At 38.5% G+C, this 25805-nt stretch overlaps 1 protein-coding gene across 1 annotated transcript in view; it reads right to left on the bottom strand.

The window, feature by feature from the left end:
- Nucleotides 1-25805, bottom strand: part of APBA1 (amyloid beta precursor protein binding family A member 1) — an 87484-nt gene that overhangs the window by 29939 nt on the left and 31740 nt on the right. Inside the window, exons 2-3 of the mRNA XM_054283277.1 lie at nt 12789-13993; nt 2185-2286 (exon numbers count right to left, since the gene is read on the bottom strand). Of these exons, the coding sequence (XP_054139252.1) occupies nt 2185-2286; nt 12789-13940 (1254 nt within the window). The 5' untranslated portion in view covers nt 13941-13993. The remainder of the gene's footprint in view (nt 1-2184; nt 2287-12788; nt 13994-25805) is intronic.

The raw sequence follows: 25805 nt of genomic DNA, 5'->3' as shown, positions 1-25805 counted from the left end.
AAGGTGACAATTATGTAGCAGGTTGACTAACTTAACCCCAAGGAGTATTTTCCTTTGTAAGATATGGAAAATTGATTTAACAAATAATATTTTTAACCAATGATGCATGTATGGCTACAAAACAAAATTTGTGAATTATAAACAAAAGGCATGTGACACAGAAAACTGAATCTATGCAAGCTTTAAGTTCTTTTCATTCCCTATGAAAATTACTAAGCTGTTTGAGAATCCAAGAATCCTGTCCATCAGGTTCTGCACTAGCATCAATAAAGATGTCAATAATCAATGATCTGCTGCTGCCAACACATTTAAGCTGCTGTGAGAACACTGACATGCCTTTCACATCTGTGGCTCTTTCACCACCTCAGATGAATGCTCCTAGTGGAGCATTCCACCTATCCATATAGACTCCAACAACTGTTTGTAATAGTTGCTGATGTAGTGCTAAAGGGGGCATTCAAACACTGGGGTCTGACATGCACAGAGGAGAAATCCCCTATAAACGAGAGGCAGCTCAAATACATAAATACTTTACAAAGGATGTTTCTTTTTAAGCAGTGAAGAAAATCTTTGATACAGATTTAGCAACTGTTCAGTACCCTTAACTAGCAACTTAATTTTCAGGATAGAGTGCTGCAAACCACCATCATGTATATCTTTATTCTCACTCACAAACATAATTTTTCTTGTTCATTACCCAGGTAGAAAGGCATTCTACAAAAACCATTAGAAGAGTAAAGTAACAGGTAAAGTTACCAATAGGTGGAAACCTACACCTTTTAATTTTACATAACCATGAATAATGAAACATCAAGGTCATTAATATTTTATTACTTTCAATAATCTTGTTGCCATCTGCCATTATAAATTTATATTTAATAAAAATGTTTCTCTAAGACCTAAAAATCCAGAATTTATGAGGCTGTTTTATCACTTTTATTCTTGCATTAGAAATACTAAAGTGGGAATTATTCCCTGTCTGAGGGAAACTAATAGCCCAATATATTCTACAGTAAAACCTAGTTTACCACCTCGGTAACTTTGAGTAAGCACATCCTAACAACTGAAATCAACAGTGTTTTGTTTGTTTTCTTTCTTTGGAGAAGTTTGCTGATACCTAAAAATAGTTAAAATATAAAATACATAATGATAAAGTCTGTAGCAAAGAATGCTGAAGGCTTTAATAAACTAACATGGAGCAGAGGAAAACCTAAAGGCATGATCTATAGTTGAAAACTTCAGAATATGAAAAATTATGGGTTTCTTCAGTCTTTTGAAATTTTTCAAATGCAAATGCAGAGTGACACAATTACATACATCTTACAAGTTTTTCTATCCCTTGATAATTGCAAAAGTAAAAAGGAACAAATGGATTATTTGTGTTTCATTTTTAATCCTCTTATAGTAGATCAGGTTTTTAATTTTGGAAAATAACTCATCCATTGCTACCAGTAACAATATGATATTTTATTATGGCACTTTCTAGATTGTTTTCAAGTTTATGAAAAAAAAGGCAAATAAACCGAATTTTTGCAGATTTTTCTGTTTACAGAAATTCAGTTTATTTGCCTCTGCTATTCTATCCAAATCCAAATCCTTTTTCAAATTATTTTCTTTTTACACTATGAGCAGTTCTAATCATGCTTATTTTGTTTTGGTGGAAGTCCTGCAGCCTAAAGCACTACCAGGTAAGGGGAAAAATCCCAAACTATGTAGCTTTATTCTGAGAAGCCTCAAGTCAGGAATTGAATTCTGACTAAGAATCACTTGCAGGCCAGTTTCTACAATGACAATATATTAAGCAGCATAATTTATTATGTAATAATTTAATTTAAGCCCTTTTTCATCTGGCCGACAAATTTTCTTAGTGGACAGAAAAAAGGAAAAGCCTTCTTTGTTTTGTCTCTGCTCCAGAGGGGATGTTGGCTGTTTGGTAAATCAGTACCCTGCAGCCTGTTAAACAAATTTAAAAATTTAGTGACAGCTGAACAGAGAGTCAGAAATGCCATGACAAAGAGTCTTCAGTACATTAGAAATTCACTCAGACAGCTGGGCAAGCAAAAGGTAAAGAAGCATAAGAAAGAAAAAAGAAGAAAACGGATTGCACAGGTACAAGGAGCAAGGAAAATTAAAAGGCATAAGCAGCATGAACCAGACTTGGCCTTTAAAAGGGTTTTACTCTACCTCTTTATTAGTGGAAGCCTCTGCTGTACTGCAGACATCCTGGTGATGTTGTCTGCTTGATGATTCAGCACCACGAGGTGAAGAGGAATCTGGAGATGGAGACTAGACATGGCAAGAAAATCAAAAGTTATTTTGAGTGCCCCATGTAGAAATTATTCTTTCATTTTCTATATCTTATGCTCTGATATTCTAAGAAAGAAAAGGTAAAGTCACTTAAGAGTAAGCTGTGATGGGAGAAAAGTGACCTTAAGCAGCACACAGGGATTCAGCTTATTTTATTTATTCAGTTTATTTAGTTGTCAAACTGGGAGAAATTAATAAAAGACTGAAACTTCCCCATACGCACCCAGGCCCTCAGATATTACTAACATGAAGTGCTAAACTAATCTGATCTGAGCAGAGGAAGGTCACAGCAGTTGCCCAGAAGGGTTATTCCATTATCTTAGAAAACAACTTTCATAAACTGTGCAGAGTAATATTGATGTATTCAACAATTTATTAATATATTCAATGACAATTCAACACCAATGTAATCAAGGACTGGGATTCCTCAATCTAGATACAGTAAAGACTTGGAAAATATTCAACAGTTCATGCTGTCAGCTCAGTACATGCTCTTTAGATCAGATTTCCTCATTCTTCTCCTTTTTCCATAAATAATTCATAGAGAAACTGTCTATGTGATTGATCAACAAGTATCTTGATAAAGGGGAAGAATGTTCTGGGAAAGGATATTCTAATCACAGGATATTCTAATTCCTAATGAATGCTGGTGATAAGAAAAAAAACTGTAGCAAGGTATCTGAAGTACAGAGCAGGGGCCCTGGGATAAGGGTGTGACACAAGAGCACAGAATGTGGAACTAAGGAAGGTGACCAAAATGGAAGAGTACAAAGCTTTAACCCAGCAGGCATTTCTAGAGGCAGATTTTAAGGAGATACCTAAAAAATATATTTGCCCAAGCAAAAATGAAAATCCTCAAAAGGGAAATTTAGCATTTACCTACAGCTGAGTATTCAGCCCAACAGCCCTGGCATTCTACACTCTCCTTTAACATAGGAAGAATGAAGCTCTAGCTGTGCCAGCTCAACAGTTCATCACTGATGGCAAAACAAATCAAATGCTATTCTTATCTTTTCATAAACAGGATGACATAGCTTTTCTCTGAGCCAATGAGTCATATCAGATAAGGAATACATTTCCAGTGGTCTGAGCTGGCAGCAGCTCCACCCTCATGCTCTGCATCTACTGCAGCTGAAAAACTGAGTTCCATGAAATAGTCTACAAAAAACCCACAAAACCCAACCAGGAACAATAACTAAAACCCCAAACATCTAAGTTTCTCTTAGCCTTCCTTAGATATGAAATGAAACAAAAAAACATAACTCCCTTCTCCACTTACTTCTCTTTACAGATATTCCTCTATCTCAGATAATAACTAAATATTAAAATTATAGTTAACTAATATATGCTACCAAAGAGTTAAGAAGCAATTCTTTACAGATATCTCCTGTATTAAAGAGGATTTTGAATCACAACTGCAAGACAGAAAATGATACGGCTGTGAAACAATCCCCAGAAAACTGGCACGTGATTGCATCATCAGACTGAAAAATTACTTGCCACACAGAGTACGTGAGCAGGGGCTGTGGGAGAGACACAGGCTCCCTTGAGTTGCTATATAATTACCAGTCAAGAGTGTCACAGTGATGCAACTACAAAAATGGCAACTCCTATTTATATAAGGAAGAGTTTTCAAGGTGCTCACATTCTTATTATTATACAGTATTTCTGTATTAGGAATAAATTTAAAAGGTGCATTATATTATCTATGCAATAATGGCATCTAGACATTGTATCATTCAAGAGCATTCTTTAAACAAGAAACAAAGAAATCAAGTTAAGCATGGTATGTGTAAGTGCACACACACAAAAGTGCTCTTTACAATGGCTGAAAACTCTCATATTCACATACTGAAGGATAAAGATTATTGATTTCATTTAAACCAGACAATTAGCATTAAGAAACTGCACATCATTTGAAATGTACTAGCAGTTATTCCAGTAGCACTATAAGTGCCTTTACTCAGGTACTTTTATCTATAAAGTATCAGAACTACGTAATTACATGGCTTTCCATGCACTCGCTTTGAATGGCTGCTCAAATATGTGTTTTGCGTGAGAAAAACCCCTGAACAACAACCAAACAAACCAAACCAAGAACCAGAACCACCAAACCCAAGTATCAAACATATTACAAAGTCTGCTGCAAGACAGTGCATGAGAGCTGTCCTTGAAAACATTTGTACAGTAAAGTCCAGCCTTTGAAGAATTAACACTCAGTTCTCTTTGACACCAAAATGTGTTTTTAGAGGTACTGTACAAGGAAAGAATGCAGTCACATCAATAACAAGAAATATTTTGATGGATCATAGTGGATAGATAATTTGCACACCTGCTCTAAACAAAGTCTAAAAAAAAGGCTTAGCAACTGTTTCACTGCCATTTGTTATTAACAAAACAAGTTTTAGAAGCCTAACGAAGTTGTTATTAGAACAAACACAGTCAGGTCACATGATGCACACTGTTATTAGGCACAGAGGTCTATCAATGGAATTAGATTTTTTTTTACATGCAGCAATAAAAACGTGATAGCTATCCCTTTTTCCCTTGAATTTCTACTTACATTTTTCTTACGATACTCAACCTGGTACATCCAAAAATTCTCCATCTCTGTTTTGGAGTTGTTCGACTCTAACTAACATGCAATCCACTCCACCTGAGAAACCTCCCTTGCTCTTGTGCAGAGGGATTTAGTAACGGAACTTGTGAAAGGAGAGGATTGTGTTGCATCTAACCTATCCAGGTCAATCAGCTGTTTCCTATACAGCTCATGAAGAGACACGTAACTGACACTGAAACAGTGAAACTTATAAAAGCAGTGTTGTTTTATGTGCTTTTAGCAGCAGATCGTTTGAAGAGAGCACAGCTTGCCAGTCACATAGGCTAGGATAGAGGGGATGAAATCATAGAATCATACAGTCAAAGAATCTTTTATATTGGAAGAGATCTTAAAGATTATCTAAATTTTACTGTCCCTGCCACAGACAGGGAGACTTTCCAATACCCTGGGCTGCACAAAGCCCCAGGCAGCCTGGCCTTGAACACTACCAGGGATGTGGCATCTGGATAAACTGTACCACTGCCTCACCACCCACACACTAAAGAATTTTTCATGGTATCTAATCTAAACCTACTTTGTCAATTTCAAGTGGTTCTCCCTTGTCCGGTCGCTACATGTCCTTGTAAGAAGTTTTTCACTGACCAGCATCCCTAAGTCCTTACCTGCAGAGTTGCTCTCAATGAATTGTTCCAGTTTGTATTTGGGACTGCCCTGGCCCATGCGCAGGACCATGCACTTGGCCTTGCTGAATTTCATGAGGCTCTCACAGGTCAGGTCTGCCTCTCAAGCCTACCCACATCCCTCTGGATGGCAACCCTTCCCTCCAGTATGCTGACCAAACCACTCAGCTTGGTGTTGGCAAACTTGCCAAGGGTGGACTCAATCCCACCGTCCATGCTGCTCACAAAGTTAAACAGTCATTTTTGTTTTGAAAAAGGTGGTTTATTCAGAGCATTTTTATGGTACCGTATGTGTGGATGAATCAACAAATGCTTCATAAATTTAAGATTCACTTAAACAACAGGACATTGCTTATTTGTCACTAATGTCTACCTACAGGTATTATGGCACAGGTATGGCAAAGTCTACTTGTACATTAGCTCAGGAGACAATCGGATAAAATGAGAGTTTAATTTTTTAAAATTTTATTTACTTTAGAGATAGTGCTCTGAAAAGAGCCCATAAACATTAGGAAAAGGTCAAAGCACTATGGAATCTTCAGGTCCCATACACAAGTATAGTCAGATGCATTCTATCATAAGAACTGCCTTTATCAGGACAACTACGGCAGTAAATCTCCCAGGTTTTAGGCCAACTATGTGACAGCAGTGTCCTCTGTCATTTGTACAGCTCAAATTCCATTCACTAAAATATAGACTGAGACCATAGGTTTTAGTAGCCATAAATATCTGTAAAGAATGAAGCTAAAAGCTAATGATTATTAGTTGTCTTTGTTGAAAATTTGTTTTAAGTGCAGTGCTAAAAATGGTGGTCTTGATAAAAATGATACCAACTTAGCACTTCAAGCATACCTGCAAAATGTGGCACAATCTATGCAATTCAATTTATAATTCTGACCTGGGGATTTAACTTTGTACTGTAGTTCTGGTATAACTGCCTCTGCACATACCCCATGCACTTACTCACCAGTTTGCTGTGTGGTCCAGGACCTGCCCCCTATCAGTCTCTGCATACAAGACAGGAAAGATGACCTGACACAAGGTTACTGGCTGAACCGCTCCTTCAGAACAACCCATCTGATTAACTATTATAGGACCTCTCCATGGAAGAATTTCAGGCAGCCTAAAGAGATTCCCCAAAAGGCTCCTCCTGCGCCCAAGACAACTGATAAGCATCATTTGTCATTTTAACTACCAGCCTGGGTAGTTAGTACCTGAACTGAGGGGCTCTGACAACAGGCAACTGTGGGTCAGGACTTGGATCACACAGCTGACTCATGCAATTGCTGCCACAGAAATGACCAATTTGCTTATGGGTAAGACACTTGCTGGTAATCATGAGAAATTATTCCTGCCTATGCAGATAACATCACGTACTACAGTCTTATTACACATTTAACGAAGGAGATGTTTTGTATGTAGCTTAAGGTAAACCATAGCAATAGATCAGACATGCTGGAGTGATGACACAGGATCACAGGCCAACAAATGCAATTTGGGAAGTCTTGGTTTGTGGAATTTTTCCTTATCCAGGTGATGATGTCCTGCAAAGACAGAGCCTCCTGTCACTTACCATCATCTGGACAATGAAAAATAATCCCATTTGAGAGATCAAACTCAGTGCTGGCTGCTTCTCTGGGTATGGACTTCCTTAGCCATAGTTTCACTTCAACTTCCCATGCAGTTTTATGTGTCAGTCTGAAAAAAAATAACTGTGGATTCTTCCTGCGTGTTTAGAAGATTTTAACTATAGCAAGGGCTGTTTTAGTTTTCAACAGCACAGAAAAATCAAGTTACTTTCATCTTTCAATAATTTAAAAATGTAATCAAACAAAACAATATTCAAGGGGTTATGTATCCAGTTCTCACCATAATTTAAAAGCCAGTAATTCATCTGGCAGTGTTTGCCTTCAAGCAGACTAATTGCTAAATTTAAGCTTTCTTCTGTGTGATTGATAATGCTCTGTGTTTTACTTTGCTTTGGTTCTTTACTGATTTTTGGTTGTGGCATTTGGGGCTTTTTTCCCTGCATAAACTTAAGTCTGGGTCTCTCATAAATGATGAAAAGCTGACCTATAGTTTGTGCACCCAACCAACAGTTTTAAAAGACCTACTCAGAAAAAAACTCAACAATATACTGTCAATAAAAATTCATCTTCATTTCAATTCTTTCCTTTCTCTCTTTTTTCCCCTTAGTTCATTTATTACTGAAGCCTGCTTAATTATTTAAAAGACTTCTCCATTGCCTTTTAATAATACATTACTCCTGCTGTGGAAGAAGTGAAGCAAATTCATCACCATGAAAACACAGAGGTATCAAAATTGAGAAAATCCTGCAAATGAGAATGCAAGGCTTAAAATAAAATATACATAACCAAAAACAACAGAGAAGCAAAACAATGCAGCTCAGTTCTGTTCCACCTGGCAGATTCGTCTTCAGCTCTGAATTTCTACTTCACAAATCTAAACCACCCACATATGTGATTTTACTTTGTATTAAGGTTTATTCTAACATCCCACCACTTCAAATGTCTGCAGAGGAACAGAGATTATAAACACCAGTGACAGGGCTTTGCTTGCAAAACCAAAGTCTTGTCAGAAACAAATCATGTCCTGGACATCAACAAAACTTGGTTTTCAGATCTATCACCATGTCGATAACTGAACAGAGCTCAGAAAAAAGTCATGGTAATTGGTCCTCAAATGGACAATTTCTACCTCCAAGCCACTGTTTTCCTCTGATTATGGCAGAGTTGAAGCAGTCAGCCTGCTTCTACTCTGTTTAATTCACAGCTCAAAAAATGCTGCTTGACTTTTTGAGCCTTTCAGTGCTTTTCTCAGTACGTTTTTGTGCTTCCCCAACTAAGTAAGCAACTCTTCTCAAAGTTCTGTAACAAAGATACTCTTTTCCCCATATACTTTAAATGCCAGAATATTTCATCATATTTTGAATTATCTACTACACAAAACTGTAATCCTTTCCACTTGAACATGTGGATGAACATTTATCCTCAAATCCAGATCCATGCTCTGGATTTCTATTTAGACTTTGAAACACCACAATTTCTGCAGTTACCTAGGCACATTCACAACAGGTTTCCAGTGGAGAATCTGACAAGAATGGTGAGCAAGACCTTGTTCAGCCTGGAAAAGAGAAGGCCTTGTGTGAGCTAACTGCAGCCTTCCAGTGCCTGAAGGGTGCCTAATGAAAGCTGGAGAGAGATTGCATGAAAGAGCATGTAGCGACAGGGCAAAGGGGAATGGTTTTAAACTGAAAGAGAGCAGGTAGAGATTAGATACTAGGAAAAAATTCTTTTCTGTGAAGATGGTAAGGCACTGGAACAGGTTGCCCACAGAAGATGTGGCTTCTTCATCTCTGGAAGTGTTCAAGGCCAGCCTGGATGGGGCTGTGAACAACCTGGTCTAGTGGGAGGTTGGAACTAGATGATCTTTAAGATCCCTTCCAAAACAAACTATCCTATGATTTCATGATTTTTTGAGTGAACAAAATCTCTCCATTTCACATTCATAAAACACAATCTTGTTCTACAAGAATCAACAATGCAGTTCCACAGCCTTTTCCATCATGGGTCCGTTTCCTGATGCCACACTTCTTACAGCTGTGCAGCTCTAACTGCTATTGTATTTGAAACAGAGATCTTCATATCCAAATGATGGTCTGCCTTGGTTTAAAAGGTTTCTGATAAACAGACTTTGGAAATATATGCCAATTGTACAGATGTCATTTGTGTGGCAAATGTTAAAAAATACTCTTGCTGTCTTTATTCAAAAGACACTGAGGATTTTTCAGCTTTTATCAAATACCCAAGTACACCTTCCCCACAAACTCACTGTCCAGACCACCTCTGATTCAAGTGAAAGCGTGCACCATTAAACCAAGGCGCACAAGGTACACGGCAGCTAATATTCTCTATTGTTAAATATTAAACAGGTATCTCTTTAAATTATTTATTTATTCACAGAAGTCTGCTCCCTGCCTCCTACACCACAGGACTACCAGAGTCTATTACAGCAGAATTGTCCATGGGGAGTTAGCAATTTACTTTTCTCATACACCTTACCAAACACTTCTTTTTAGAAGAAATATCCAGAAATGACTGACAATCCTGGTAGATTAACTTGCGAATAAAACTGGAATCAGTACACACATATACAGTGATCTGTAGCCTTCTTACTGTCTCAGTCATTGCATGTCAGTCCCAAACTACACCTAACTGCAGGCTAGCTAAATACCTCTAAATTGTTAACTTCTTAAAACAGTCTCTGGACACTTCGAAATGGCATCCTACCAAACATTCCGCTGTGAATGTATTACCCAAATGCTTAGCACTGGGGAGTAATAGCCACTTTCTTGGGAAAAAAAGCAAAGGAGGCTGTTGTATTTAATGAGCCTCAACCACAAATCGTTCTTCTTGCTTCACTGGTCTCCAGTGGACAGCTTCTAGGTAAATAAAAAGTGACTGTTGTGTCTAAAGAAGTCTTATGAGTTTCAGTATCACATTATTAAGAAGGCAATATTATTAGAAATATTTTCAGGTAAGTTCTATCTCTGAAAGAAAATTGTTTAACACAATTTGAGGACAGTTTTCAAAGTAGACCTGCAAAACAACTGAAGGCAAAAAAGAACCCAATTTGCATTATTTATCTGTAGCAATTTCATACTTCTAGGGCAAGAAAATGGTGTCTGCCTGAAGGTAAAAACACTCACATTTCCAGGTCAATACTATAAATCAGACTGAAAAACATCTCTGGCATATACTGGTTACACTGAAAAGCCCTCATCTGAGATTCTGCTTTTTTCTTGATGGAGACAGAAGAACAATTTACAGTTAGATGAATGGGCTCCAACTACATTTTTATTACATTGACCACTTATGGTCACTTAGTCAATACAAGCTGGTTTTGCCCAATTTACAGCTAAGCAATTCTAGGAACGCTGCCTTAAGAAAAGCAGACAGTTTTTGAGTTGCCATCTAAATTAAAGAATCCAGTAAAACAAATATATATCTCTTCTTCAGAGAAAAACAAAATTCCTACTCAGTCCCAAGTCCCTTCTACAAGTCTGCTCATCAATCTGCTATAGATTTTCTAAATTATTTGTGCCATTTACTTCTTCCTTCCAAGAACACAGATGCTTTGTACATCTACAACCATCATTTCTCTCTTTGATGAGCTATAATAACTGTCATCATAAATCACTGTTTTGATTTCAGCCAGCCCTGAAAATTTCAGTCAGGTTCTTATCTGACTTGGTGCAAAAATATATTGAATGAGGAATCTAATTTTCTGTGCAAAATGGGAACCTCTTTGTATTTCAATACCTAATGCATGCATGCAGAGACCACTAAAAATACCTGTTTTGCTCACTATATGAGCATACCAGGCTGAGTCATATCAACACATCTCAGAAAAGTTCAATTCTGCAAGATGCACCTGGATTTTAGAGAGCAGGTGAAGCACCTTCAGAAGAACTTGGTGCCCTTAGGATCCACAACCTAAAGTCACCAGGATCACCATGGCACTCGGTTATAATTAGTTAGGAAGCAACAGGAAGTCCTTTGATCCTCCAAGCAGTAACAGCATTTTTGGACAATATAGTAAACCAAATGTGTAGAAGAGAGTAATGTGATCTATTTGAAAATATGGACAGAAATAATTTTAGTTTTGTAAACTTCTGAAGTTAAGTTAAAAACAATTCCACACAAAATAATCTGGGAAGATGTTCTTCCCTCACAACTGCAAATCAACTCTGTAACATACATAATTTTTAAAAAAATTTGCAGAAATAACTTTTGCAATACAGTTGTCTGTTTGGGCTTTTTTTAAGGTTCAATTAGGTTTCCTACGAAGAATCAAGAAAAAAGCCCTACAACACCCTCCTCACTGTGTTTCCAATAAAATCTGGAAGCTGTATGTCTCAATCAGCTTACATGTTTTTACAGCATCCCAAACACCATGCTCCAAAAATCTCTTTCGATCTGTAGAATACTAGCCATCCTCATTTTGAAGGCAGATAAACAAATCAGAAGCCTGCTATAGATATACCTGGCATGTGATCTTTTTTCACTATCTGAATTTCCTTTGCATTAACTGAGGTGTCTTGAATAGTTCCCATGCATTCCTAGAATGTTACAATAATTCAGTCCTAAAATACCAAAATAACACACAATAACTTTTACTTCTGCTGTTCTTCAATAAAAACCAACCTAAACCAAACAAAAAAAAAGAAAGAAAAAAGAAAACCCGAAAACAAACAAATAAACAAAACCCCAAAACCCTAAAACAAAAACAAACCCCAAAAAACCCAAAAAACTCCAACCAAACCCAAACAAAAGGTCACAAAACCCATTCCACAGCAATATAGAGGAATGGGGCAATGTTTGCAGGTACTTGCCATTGAAATAGTAAGATAGGAACATGTAATAGATATTTTTTGGTCAGTAAATTAAGCCTCCCAGCTCTTTTTGTATCAGGCATAAATTTAATCCATTTACCAGTTGTTTATGAGTTTACTATATAAAATAATGCAGAAAACTCATAAAACTTGTAGTAAAAATTAACTTAAAGACAGTTGGAACCCCAACCTGGTAGACAGCCCTGATCCAAGCTAAACCTCATGCCAAAAGCACACAATTTGAGAAATGCTAATGCTTAAATCTGAATTCCCTTCAATACTCAGGTTGCTATAAATAGCACTTTACAATGATAATGTAATACACTGAGTTCTAGACACTGCAAGTTGACATGCAAGTTTTCTAGAATATGAATCTGAACTGGGATATCATCAAAAAGAATATTACCAGATTTCTGATAGAACTGTTGGGACTGTTACATGACAGAACATGAAACCTAGAAACATAAGAGTTAACAAAAGCATACAAAGATAGACAGCAGAAAACTGCTTGGTTGCTAATCTAAAATATATTATGGCAGTAGAAAACATAACAGCATTTGTTTCAAAAAAGACACATAAAGAGCTTCATGTGACAAATTCTTATACAGCATACCTGGGGTCAGCAGTGTTAAATAAAGAAAAATCTGGCTACTTGATAATGCACATTTACTTCTCTTATGCTCTCCAGGGTACAAATTTAAAATAAAGCACTTTTTCAAGAATGAGAGACAGAACAAAAATATAATGCACCCTCCCTCACTGCCATGCATGTCACAGTTAAAAAATTAGACACATAATCTGAGAAGTGAAAGCTCTGTGTACTCACATCCCCATCTAGTGGCCTCTGGTCGTCAGAATCCCTGGAAGGACTGATGTCCTGTCGCATCACCCAGATAGGCTCCTTAGGTTCATCAGGGGTATAAGGAGAACGGATGGTCCTCGTCTTCACTTCCTCAATAGCCTCTTTAATATCCTTGATGGCCAGTGAAATTGCATCTCTTTTTTCCTTGCTGTACCTCTGAACAGATTCTCCCGAGCCAGATGTAACTCGAGAACCAGATGTTAGCTGGCCATTACTTTCATGCCCACCACTGACAAGAGCCTGGCCATGCTCCAAACTCTGCTCTGACTCTGGCATGTCTTCAGCTGCCTTATCTAAGCTCTGGGAGCTCATGCTCTGCTTCACCTCTGCTACAATCTGATCAATGTCCTCCTCTTGTTCGTAACTATCCATTCTTGGGTAGGGTGCAAACTCTGCTTCCTTCTCAGGGCTGTCAGACTCTCCGTCAGACCGTTCATCATAATGGTGAAGGCGGGCACCAAGCGCCTCCTTGCGGTAATTGTCGGCCTCCTCCCTCTCCCGCTCATACTGCTGGATGCCCTCGCTAACATCAAGATCTGGTGTGTCTCCTATTTCCTCATACACATGCTCCTGCAGCCCATAGTCAGCGTAAGCCTCGGCATACTGTTCATCCTCTCCTCGATGGAAGAGGCGATGCGTGTAGACGTAACCCGAGTAGGCTGCGTTCATGGCTTCCTCATGCTCGATGGAATGGAAATGTAAGTGATTGGGCAATGTTCGGTTATGAATGGCCTCACCATGCTCAGCCTCAGCATTCTCCGTGTACTCCTCGGACTCAGGCCTGTACTGCACTGCATATGCACTCTCATCCTCATTTTCCTGCACTCTCTCAACATCGTAACTGTCCTCCACCGTGGCTATCACATCCCCTTCTGCAGTATCCGTGTGATTGTGGAAACCACTCTCAGTGCTAGCTGACCGAGCTAACATGCCTTCGTCCTCCTGCCCAGAGAGGCCCACGTGGCTGCTGTTGCTGTGCCTTGGGTAGCGAACCGCATACCTCTGCTCCTCTTCCACCTCTGGGTGCTCCAGGTCAGCTTCCACTGACTCACTCACTGCTCCGTTTGCTGGCTCTTCACTGATCTCCCCCTCAGGTGGTCCAACCAAATGGTTCATGGCAAATTTTGGACAGTAGGTCACTTATTCTGCTGACATTTTGTCTATCACAGCTGGAAAGAAGAAAAAAATTCTGACATTACTCCCAATAAAAAAAGTGGAGTTAATAGACAGAAGCAACAAAATGCATGCTTCCTTCCCAGCAGACAAACATTTGACTAAGCTCTGCAATCAGGTAATAGACAGCACAACAGCATGATCTCCCATGCAAATGATCTCCAACAGCAGCAACCAATAACACCACTCTTGGGGACTTGCACTTCCCTCTGCCATGGACGAATTCTTTATGGACGTATCATTTCCAAACAACCGCTTGGAGATACCTGTATGCACTGCAGTAGCATTGCAAAGATTCTGGCCGATGAGAAAAGATAATTTTTGCCAGGAGCTGAAATTTTACCATGGCAGAGATGACAGAAATATTTCACCTTTGCTCCAGCACTTTCCCCACAGAACACTAATACGGAGCAGAGGAAGGCTGCTGCAATGTAAAATAGCAGATTTAGTCCTGTCACAGGAGTCTAAAGTTACTCAGATACATGACAGCTATGCATTCAGGGTATGCACAGCTGTCATGTATCTGAGTATGCACTTTATAAAAATCAGTAGAAATTAAAGTTCTACTTTCAGGGCACAGTACATCTGAAGCACCTCTTTCTTCTTCCTAAAGAAGAAGAAAAATAGGTGCCTCCTCTTCTTCTTCCTAGTTACAACACAGTTATCTTCCTGGAATCTACCTATAATCAGTTTAAGATGGCTTCCTCCCTAAAACATGGCAAAGACATTTCTAATATTCATAACCATGACTGCATTAAGACTAGTGGGGCATCTCAGCCTTGCCAATTGAGTAAAAGTCTCAAAAGGTCATATGGTTACTAGAGAAGTAATAAAATAATGCCAATAATAAAAAATATGCAGGGAACAGAAAAAGGCCCATCTAGCTCAGAAGGTTTTGTTTTTATAAAACAGCTTCAGCGTTTTTGGAACCTTGTCCTATGTGTTTAAGATGCAGTGTCATAAAGAGGACATGTCAAGTCCTTTTAGCTACTTAAATCAAGCCACATATCCAGAAATAAAACACAGCTCTAGCTTGTGACTTACTGATAAGTACTAAAAGAAAAGGTCCCTATTGGAAGCTGCTAACTTGAAGGATCTATAAAAGCATGTGTCAACTGCCAACTAAAAAAACTAATGTGAATGTGAAATAGAACTTGGATCAAATCTAGTAAACTGAGGCAGGGAGGCTCAAGTGGCACTTTGCAGACTAAATGAGCTCTGTGCAGAAGAGCGGTAGGAATAACTTCCTGTGATGAGAAAGTAACAGGAATTTCAGTTCTATTACAGAAGCTGACAGGCAGGCAAGCCCAGGTGTGAGTCACTTACACTAAACATCCACAGGAAATCCAGAGGGTGCAGCTTCCAGCTCAGTAAATACTCCTTGTTTTTGTTACATCTAATGTTTCAGCCGTTTAAACAAAGGAGTCCTTAAAAAAATTACAGTTGTAAAGTAATAGCTAATAAATCATATTATGTGGACCTATAAGGATGTTGTACACAAACTAATTCCTTTTCAGAATAACTGTGCAAAAACCCAGTTTGTTTTTTCCAGCTAATGAAGGTGCGTAAGGTTTCAGTGACAAGATAAAGTCTTTTCCAGCTAAGACTTCCAAGATATTAGGAAAAAATGAGCAGAATACAAGTGTATTATACTAGTGTGCACCAGAACTAAACACTCTTCCCCCCACACAGCATATGGTGGTAAGAAAGCAAGAACAACAATATTGGACAGCCTTCCACTTCTAGCCCACTAAAAGGGTGAGGATGGCCAAGGTGCAAGAACTCTTTGGAAAGTCCTTCCCAAAGAGATTAGAGCAGAGGAATACATTTGGTGCAGGTAGCTCGGTTTGCACCCAACAGTGTGAGCTGCAGATTGAGCTCTGGGGGGCAGGAGCCTCGGGCAAGGGGCCGGGAAGTGCCAACTCTCTGCAAAACACAGGACACAAAGATGCTGGCACCAGGTGGATGGACAAGATGGATACTGAGACACAGCCGGAGCCAAAGACTCAGGAGGGGAAGTGAGACTTTGGCACACTTGGGACTGTGAGGAGACAAGAGCCCAGGGGTTCCTTTCTCCAGGCTCCCTCCTCAGAGGCTCAGAGCTTGAGCTGTTTTGTGTGTTATGGCACCATGAATAAATGCCGGTATGGGAAGAGACATCCAAGCCTCTGCTCTGGGAAACCTGGGGTCACCAGCCAGGAAATCTGGGCTGACCCTGTGAGAATGTGCAAGAATCAGGGAGGGACCCGTCAGGTCACCATGAAGGGTGATGGCCTCGGTCCCAGCTGTGACAGTCCCTGGTGATAGAAGTGTGACTGTCAGAGTCTCATGAATGGTGAGGCTGGGAAGGTTCTTTAATATGGCCTGCTTTCATTTAAGTAAATTATAAAATTTGCACTCTTCTCTACATAGAGAGAATTGGGCTAAAACAGACGGTTGATTAAAAAATCTACCTAAATTTGTTGCATTCAACTAGTGACTCAGTGTCATTGGTCATCCCCAGAACAAGAATAGTGCTAGCCAAAACAAATCAAGATACAGATAAACACAGGACAATGATCAACTTTCTCAAGTTTTATCACATGTATCCTGATACGTCTTTAACTTAATTGAGTTTTTAGAAAAGAAGGGAAAAAAATCAGCTACATGAAGATTGCTCAAGTCAAATAAAGTACCAAGTGCAATAATTTTTATGACAGTAAAAGTACTGGTAATTGCTGAAAATAAGATATCCTGTTTTAGAAGTCTTAATACATGCTTGCAACATAATGAGTTTTATGGACAGATGGCATCACTGACATGTCTTAGAGAGATTACAAACCACACAAAATATGGCTAAAAAACACCTGGCAGATCCATCACTTTCCTTTGTCAAAGTTATAGCTTCCGAAGCTCCACATGTAAAATTTTTCTCATTTAAAGAATCCTCTCAGCTTGATTTCAAATACTGATATCCCAAAACTTTCAAGGTTCATATTTTGAAGGGAAGAGGAGGAAATGTTAAACTTTACTAAAAGCTTTTTACTGAAAAACACCCTTCTGCTTGCCTTTCCTCCTATAAATTAAATTCCAGCTTTTAACTTGGAAAACAAGAACTTATTATTTGTTTTGAAATCTAAAAAAATTCTTACTTCTTTCAAAGTAAGTTGACTTAGAAATCTGATCTGAATGAATGGCCTCAGGTCACCTCAGTCTCAGTAACCTTCAATGAAAAGTAAGCTTCCGAGTCAAGAACACTTATTTTACTGTTTAACAATCAGTCTTTAGGACAGTGAATTAATGAACACCCATGAAGATTGGAGGTTAGAATTTACTAAACCCCTGTTTATGCATGGTAGCTGGAAGACTACTAAACTCCACTCATTATTTATTCTTAGCAGCCCTTTCCTCAAACAAATACAAGGCCTGCCTGATCTTTCCCACCAGACAAGCAATAAGCTCTTTATTTCCTGCAAGCAAACAAAAGTCAATAATCTACATAAAATACCATAGACAGAAGAGAATATAAGCAAGAGAGGTTATCTGACCTTGGAAATATAGACACAGCACTGATCTGAATGATATTATAGTCTCACATTAATTACCCAGAACAGCAGCTGTGCACTGGTAATCAAACGTATTTGGGAAAGTGCTCTGTAAGCACTCACAGCTTTGCACACAGGACTTGATGGATGAATGTGTCTCCACAATAGAGAAATCAGAGGTTGATTACTACTGCAACTAACTCTTTGCTGAAGGTTAAATTACCTTCCTGTCTGTAAAGAAGAAAAAAAATAATATATCCATATATTTCTTAAGCAGCATAAAGTTGAAAGTTTAAGAATTTTTCTCTGCTACTTTAAAACACCATCAAAGGGCAGACTATCATCCTAGAGCAAGAACTCAACACAAGCCAAGTTCTACTCAGGAAAAGATATGCAGTAAGAAAATGTGAAAGTGTGAGTATTCAGATTCCAATTTGGTTTGCTCTTTCTTACCCAAGTCCAGATGAATAATTGTTTGATTTCTTGTATATGCAGGCAGAAAGGAAATAATTATTATTATTGTTGCTATTATTATAAATATTACTTTAAGGGTTTATTTTATAAGAGCATTATGCATTGTATTTCCACAATTTAATGCTGACTTCAATAAAAGCTCACACTCTTGATACGTCTGTCAGCTATAGTTAATGTCTCAAAACAAAGCTGTGTGCTCCATGGAACTAGACTACACACACACATGTTTTTCTGTCACATCAAGGATAACAGGAAAACTCAGGAAGGGACCACAGGAGGTCCCCAGTCCAACCCTGCCCAAAGCACAGCCAGCTTTGAGCTAAGACTAGGTTTCTCAGGGCCTTATCCAGTTGGCGTTTGAGAACCTGCAAGACTGGTGATGGCAACAGCTTGTCTGGGTCCTGATGCTACCAATGGACTGTCCTTGCAGGAAAAATGTTTCCTCCTTACAGTCAATTTCATTTTCTCCTGTTTCAGCATGTCTCAACTGCCTTTAAATCTTATTCCCACCACACACTACTGTGAGGAGCCTGGCTGTATCTCCCCTGTCCTGTGGGCAGGTGACATGGAAGCCATCCCTCCTCTCAGCTGAAGCAACCTGGTCCTGCCTCTCCTGTGTCTCTTGTGGCTTCCCACCATTTCCCACCAGTACCGTCCCTGTATCAGGGACTCAAAAGGGAGGCAGCACACAGGTGGGTTCTGGCAGGCTCTGAGTAGAGGGGATAGTTCCTGTCCTACCCTGGCTCTCAGGATCATGTCTGTCTCAGACTGCCCCAGGTGCAGCTGACCCTTATTTTACTGCCTGGGACTTGTCCCAGATTCGCTACTTGTCCCCACCAGCCCCAGCCTGTATCGTCATGAGGGGTATTTACATATACACAAACTGGGGTTTTTGGTAATTATTTCATTTATAACAAGCATAACTGTTTCTTCTTATTTGGCAGTTGAATGTGTGAGCAAAATAGTTTTGTCTTCCTTAAAATACTTCAGCCACATTCACCCATGTCTTCCATGAAAAATAACTATTCTTTCAACATACTTACACATAACTCCAAATGAAACTAGGAATATAGGGGCTTCTGACTGCATTTTCAAAGGCATCTCACCTCAAGTGGAAGTCTTCTTGGCACACTCTCTGAGAAATTTCACAAAGCACCTCTGTTTTCCTGACTTCACCAATACACCAATGTTTCTCTTGTACAGATCTCAACAAGGCATATGAACACAAGCTACCTCTCAAAAAACCAACACAGTCTTTTAGCAAACAGATGACTTTGAGAAACACCTTAATTTTTTTTTCTTTAAAAAGCCCCTGTGGTAGGAAATTTCTGAGAATCTGACAACATATGCAATGCCTGCTTTGAAGGAGTTCTCCTCCTATATTAGGTAACTCTTTTCTGAACTGCAACCTGCTTGGGAAACCTCACTGCTTCTGCTGCCATGTGCTAAGTAAGCTCATCCAAAACAGCTTTAAATAAAAAAAGCTGTGAAACTTTTATTTCTTGTCAGTCAGCAAAAGCAGCACCTGGCAAGTGACACTAACATCCCACCACATGCACACACACACATATTGGTTCATAATGAGGCTGAAAAGCTGTGAACACTTACAGTAAGTATAAAGCAGAAAAGCTGCATGCACAATATTGCTCTGCACACAAGAACCCACAACTTTTGTTAACAGTAGACAGATCTAGAATTTATGTTCTACCAGCATTTAGAGCACTCAAAACATTTTACACTTTTCATCCATTCCAATTCACATCTTATTCAAAGCTAAAATACAGTCCTGAGCAAGAAACACCATTCAGTAACCTTCAATGCAGGCAGTCCAGATCTCATAAATACTTTAGGGCACTGGACATGGGGAACACTGTGATTAGAAAAGGAACAGATCCTTCTCACCACCTAACACTTAAGTCATGCCTGCACAAGAAATAGAGGCAATACATGGATGGAAGCCATCCATTGGCTGCCAGAAAAGGTTAATAGATATTACGGCCCAAACAGACAAAATTAACTAAAAGCACTAGAGACAAATCTTGACAAGGAACCACAGGCAACCTCTGCAGTGAAGTGCAACAATTAGACACACAAGACCAAAAACACTTTGAAAAATACATCATAAATCCCAGATCATAAGTTGTTAAGGGAATAAAACTGACTATTGTCACCACCAAAATGATTAAGCTTCCTAAGTAATAGTCCTATTAACAGGTAAACTAAGGAAATTTGGGGTTTGCTTTCACTCTGGTGTCATTTTCTGACATGTTACTGCTGAGTTTATTCCTGGTATTAGGTCTTGCTATTTAAGTAGCAGACAGATCATCTAAAACTTAGAATGCTGGAATTGTTACTCTGGTATTCAAATCATGGTTACAAACAAAATCAATTTTCAAATAAGAATGAAAAATTTTAAAAGTACATAAGCACTGCCAGACTATCACAGCATTTAAAATCATTATTACAATGTGAAGTTAATGTCAATATCTATTAGAAGTACAACTATTAAAAGTGAATCTATACCAAATCTAAGTTCATGGCTGTTTGTAATTTACCATTCTTTCTCCCCCATGTAAAAGGGCAGAACTGTCTCAGAGAATAGAGTATAAAATGCTGGGTTCTCAGTGATGAATTCTGAATTCAAATTATCTTTACATTAGTGGTATTTTTATAGCAATGAAGACCATCCTTTTCTCTCTATTTGAACAAAGAGGGATTAGATCTAACCCACCAAAAGGAAAAAAAATTAGAAACTCAGCCCAGGAAGCCTAATACCCTTTCTATCCCTTTAAGAGTCATTACTAGTGGAATATAAATAAATGTAGACAAAAGTAAATTGTATGATCCAGTGAACTGCAGGGCTGACAATATATGCAATGCTGCTTTGGCTACCTTCAGGGTGAATAAGAAGGCCTTAAGCCTTACTGACAGAGTAAAAACACGTATGTCCAAAAAATCCTTGGATTTTGCTCCTCTGGCTACACATAAAGACTTGATCACACCTTTCTAGCTATAAGAGGCTTACTCAGCTGCATTCTAGGCCAGTGTTGCACAGTCTAGATACAACTACCTTGGATGCAAGTGAGACAGAAGATTCACTGAATTGTTCCTCAACTTTCCCTCCTTAAAACACTGATTCTGTCACAGGAAGCAAAGTTTTCAATTGACTTAAACTCTAGCTTTTTTAATTCTTTTATGCAATCAATCCACAGGTTGTGTCAGGTACACAGAAACATTTGGATGATGTTGAGATCACTTCAAGGGTTTGCTAGAATGTGATAGAAGGCTTTTCAGCAAATTCACAGCTTTAAAGAATACCAAGGAATACCAAAGACAATAAAGTCCAGCTAGTTAAGTCTGTCAGCCTCATCAGCTTCTTCAGCTGTCACAGAACACTGTTTCAACTCATAGAATTGGTACAGAAATAGTGCTGAAACCCTAATAACTTCAGTGACTCAATTAGCAAATGCATTTGTTCTGAGGCACTCATTATTTCCTAAGAATTTCAAGCTAAGGATATTTCCTCATGAAAAGCAATCATGGCTCAGACAGCACAGAATTAAAAAATCTGATCGTCCTTTAATTTGTTTTATTTCACAAGTTCCAAAGGAAGTATACCTGAATTAAACTCAAAAATGGGGATAGACAAGATACAGAACTTCCTTGCCTTTCATGCACTTAAAAATGTACCACTGCCTGGCAACTGTAACACACAGTTACCAGAAACACTGGATTATAGAACTCCCAACCCCAACCCTCCACCCTAATTTTATACTAGGAAAAGGAAACACCTCAAATTAGACACTAATTATTTAAACTTTTATTTTTATTATACTTGCACTTTACTATATGTCTTTTTGTCAATGACTTTTCCAAGTCTTTCTCTGAGAAAGTCATTGGAGAAGACAATATGTACGATGCGGAGGTATTACTCAGAGTGGGGAAGCACGAGCCAGTCAGAGATGAGATCGCTAAAATTCCCCGGTATTTGGTCATGAGCATGAAGTTCTTGCCAATCAGAACTGAACTAACACTTTTTACCTGTGATATGTATCAGGTCCTTTAAAAGCTTATTGTATCTGCACTGCATTATTAAGAAGAAGGCTTCAAGTACTAGCTAGTTTGTCTCTTAGTACTTATTTCTGAGTGACAGCAAGTCATCAGGTATCTGCTTCCATTCAGAGAAATTAAGTAAGCAAGAGCATGTAACAGCTGCAGGCTAACAAAGACTAGTGAAGGAACACTTGTCCAACAAAAGTATTTCATTTAGAGTCACAACTCAAATTACAAACAAAACAAAACACCTCCAAAAACAAACAAACACCCACAAAATGAAAACAAAATAACAAAAAAAAAAAAAAAAACCAAACAAAAAAACCCCACACAACAAAAAAAACCCCAAAAAAACCCACACAACAAAAAAAACCCAAAAAAACAACAAAAAAATATCCCTTGGTGGTTTCAAATCACAATATTCTCAGAATTAAATGCTACTTCAACAGATTCAGTCTTCTGGGTACACTTGTAGGTAAGTAGGAGGGGAAAATATACCTCATGAGGAACAAGAACTATGACACAAAACAACAAATGCAAAAAAAAGGAAGTAAGAATGCATACCTGTAGGTTACAGGAGATTAAAGTTAACTTTTTTCTCCTCTCTGTATGGACAGCTGTCTCTTGTACTCTATTTTCTGTTATCATTTTAGCCCATATAATAAGCCCAATCTCATCTCTAACCATCAACTTCTAACACTTGCAGATCATTTTACTACTTCTACTTCATGAAGAAGCTGCTGATTCAATTCACATTAAAAAATACAATCAAAGCTACACAGTTCAGCTCACATGTTTCCAAAGGCTCCAAGGAAAACTGATCTGCCACTTGTATTTTCTCACGGATTGGCAGCTGTGTTCCAGTGCCCTACCTACCATACAGACAGTTCCACAGTCATCTCCAAAACCATATGGGAAGATGTCATACAATTACTTCCAAGCATAGTCCTGAGGAAAGAGGTAAAAGACTCTCAAGCACATCTTCCACTGTTACAACCTTTCTGAAATGCTGTGGCCACTTGTCTGCACTAAAGCAGATGCACCACGAGGCACTGCACACCAGATTTTCATTAGCAGGAGCAGTCTGTGTGGCTAGACCAGCACCTACCTGCATTTGACGGCCTCACCAGACAAATCTGCCTGCTCCAGTCTCCCCAAACTATTTTTTTTCCTATCTCTTAACATTAGCAATTTTGTCCCGTCTATGAGTTTGAAAGCAAGATACAACCTGTGCTACCCCCCAGAGCTGATGAGACAAGGGTTACTCATCCAAACAGGGAAGACATCAACATCATTCATTTCTCTGAACTAGGAAGATCTTGACTGAGACCTATTTTTTCAGCACAAGCATACTCCTGTTACTGAAAATAGCTGCTCCAAGGCGACTACATATGAAATCTGTTCCCCAGACATAATTAAACCCTAACGAAGGCTGGCATTTCTCCACACCTGCAGCTTACAACAGAACTTGAGGAGTATTAGCAATTGCACTGTTCACAGCTCAGGGTGCTCAGATGCACAGCTTGCTCAGAAATTACAGTCTGAGCAGGGAAATGGAAGTGATGCCTGGCTGCAGCCACTGGGGTCTCATCAGGTTAAGAAAAAAAACATCTGTTGATGTTAATCAAGTTAACTAGATCACACACACTTCTACCAGACAGCACAAATCAAAAGCAGATGCATTCTGTAAAATGCACAATGCTTCCCATACACTTGCCAGTCTACCTGCTAAGGAAATAAACTGACCAGAACACAGCTACACAGGAGAGTTTGGAAGAAAATTAAGAAAATTGAGGAGAGTCAGCCAAGCATGTTTTTCACATCTCTATGCAGTATTTACAGCTAGAACCTCCACACAGATCAGCTCCACTCTGGGTACACAGACAACAGGAAAACAGATACAATGTTACAGCATTTAAAGATAGAGTCACAGGCAAAACAGAACATGAATTAAAAATTTTCACAACACACACAAGGTGGCAGCTGCCTAGTTTTACAAATTATTTGCACCTTGCCCCACAGTACTTTTGTCTACCTTTGAAAGAGAAATGACACCCAGAAAAAGTTATTTTTTCTTCTCTTTTTACATAGCAATACTTAGATTTTAGTAGAAGCATGTATTCCATTTAAAACATTTTATTATGCATTCCTGACATTATAAAATCCTTTATATTAACACACCCAACAAGTGGAATTACAGTAGGGAAAAGTGACAACTAAAAAGAGTGATTCTATGGTAAAACATATTTAACATGAAAAATACTTAAAGGATGAACAGAACAATCCTGAAATGTTTCAACGCTTGAAGAACTTACTTAGCTATTCACTGGTTAGTATTTTTATCCTTTTTGATTGCATTCAGTCTGACTGTCAATGGCTCTTTTCACTTATCCTCAGAAGTTGTTATTATTAAGGCAATGCATTTCAAAGATATCCCTAACCCTTTCTCTACAGGAAACAGGAGCCCTAATTATCTTGCTTTGTTACATTTTATAAAGCGAAGATAAAGTATTTCTTAACTATTCAATTAAACCTAGATAGGGGGGATTCTACAATTCCAGAGAATCATATATTTGAAATTATTCTGGGTAGGTTTTTTTCATTCCTTTTCAAGGAAGTACCATTCCTCCAAGAACAGAATGTCTTTCTCATCTGAGATCCAAGCTTAACTGGTATTCTACTTTTTGGTGGTATTTAACTCAAATTAAAATCCATGCCCTGGTGTCTATCATCCATCAGGCAAAGCACAGGTCTGACTTCTCTTCAAATTCCTGAGCTTTGCACATGTGACATGATAAGACTGCACATGCTAACTTTCCTTTTTGTTGCTATACCACAGCACCCTTTCATTTTTAGTTTCTTAAATTCAAGACAAAAAGTACTGAGGATGTGATCTCTCTCATGTTTTAAAATGAAGGCAGGAAGTCACTGAATTAACTCTAAACATGGAACTAGATCGTAAAAACAATGAAAATAAAAAATAACTACATACTTCATATAGCTTTGTAGGTTGCTACAGGATTATTCTAAGTTTACCACTTTATGACAGAATTCAGCACCATGTTTCAAATCAGGCACATGGCTGCTGTCAGTATTACATGAACTTCTCTGGACAAGTAAACTTTTAGCTATATAGAAGCTGTAAAACCCATGATGATCAGTAAATCCAAGGTCCTAAGCACAAACCATTAAGATCCCCCAAGTTCTTGCTTGCTTGAACTGCCCCATACATAGTTTAGAGAGGCTTGCAATTTTCAAAGTTTGTCAACCCAAAATATCCTTTCCATTATCCCACAGGGGACTTACATTAAATTACCATGCTACAAGTATTAGACATTCACTTACTTTTGAAAGTAGTAATACAACATACTCTTCCTTACAGTCTTCTGAAACTCTGCCAAAAGGGTTACTAAAAACTAAGACTCCAAAATGGTATTCTGCCACACACTTCTAAACACGTTAAATCAACCACCTGAATAGAACAACTTTTCTGTATAAATGCAGCTGGTCAACAATAGGAATTTTACACAACCAAGTTTCAAGCCTTTCAAAAGTTCAGGCCAGTTTTCAAACAGCTCACAGTTACTTGTGCAGATCCTGAGGTCAAATACACATCATCCAAGCTCTGGAACGAAACGTGAGTCGCTACAAGCTGAATGTTTCAAAAATTTCATTAAAGCCATGATTAAAAAAATTAAAATTAGTCCTGGGAAAACAATGATGGATCTTTCAGGCCTGTGTCCAGGGGTTTGGCTTT

The sequence above is a fragment of the Melozone crissalis genome, unplaced genomic scaffold (genome assembly GCF_028551555.1).
Source record: "Melozone crissalis strain CALT ecotype California unplaced genomic scaffold, PUWL_Pcris_2 ptg000036l_1, whole genome shotgun sequence".
Lineage (NCBI taxonomy): Eukaryota > Metazoa > Chordata > Aves > Passeriformes > Passerellidae > Melozone > Melozone crissalis.
This window is presented reverse-complemented; position numbering and strand designations above follow the sequence as displayed.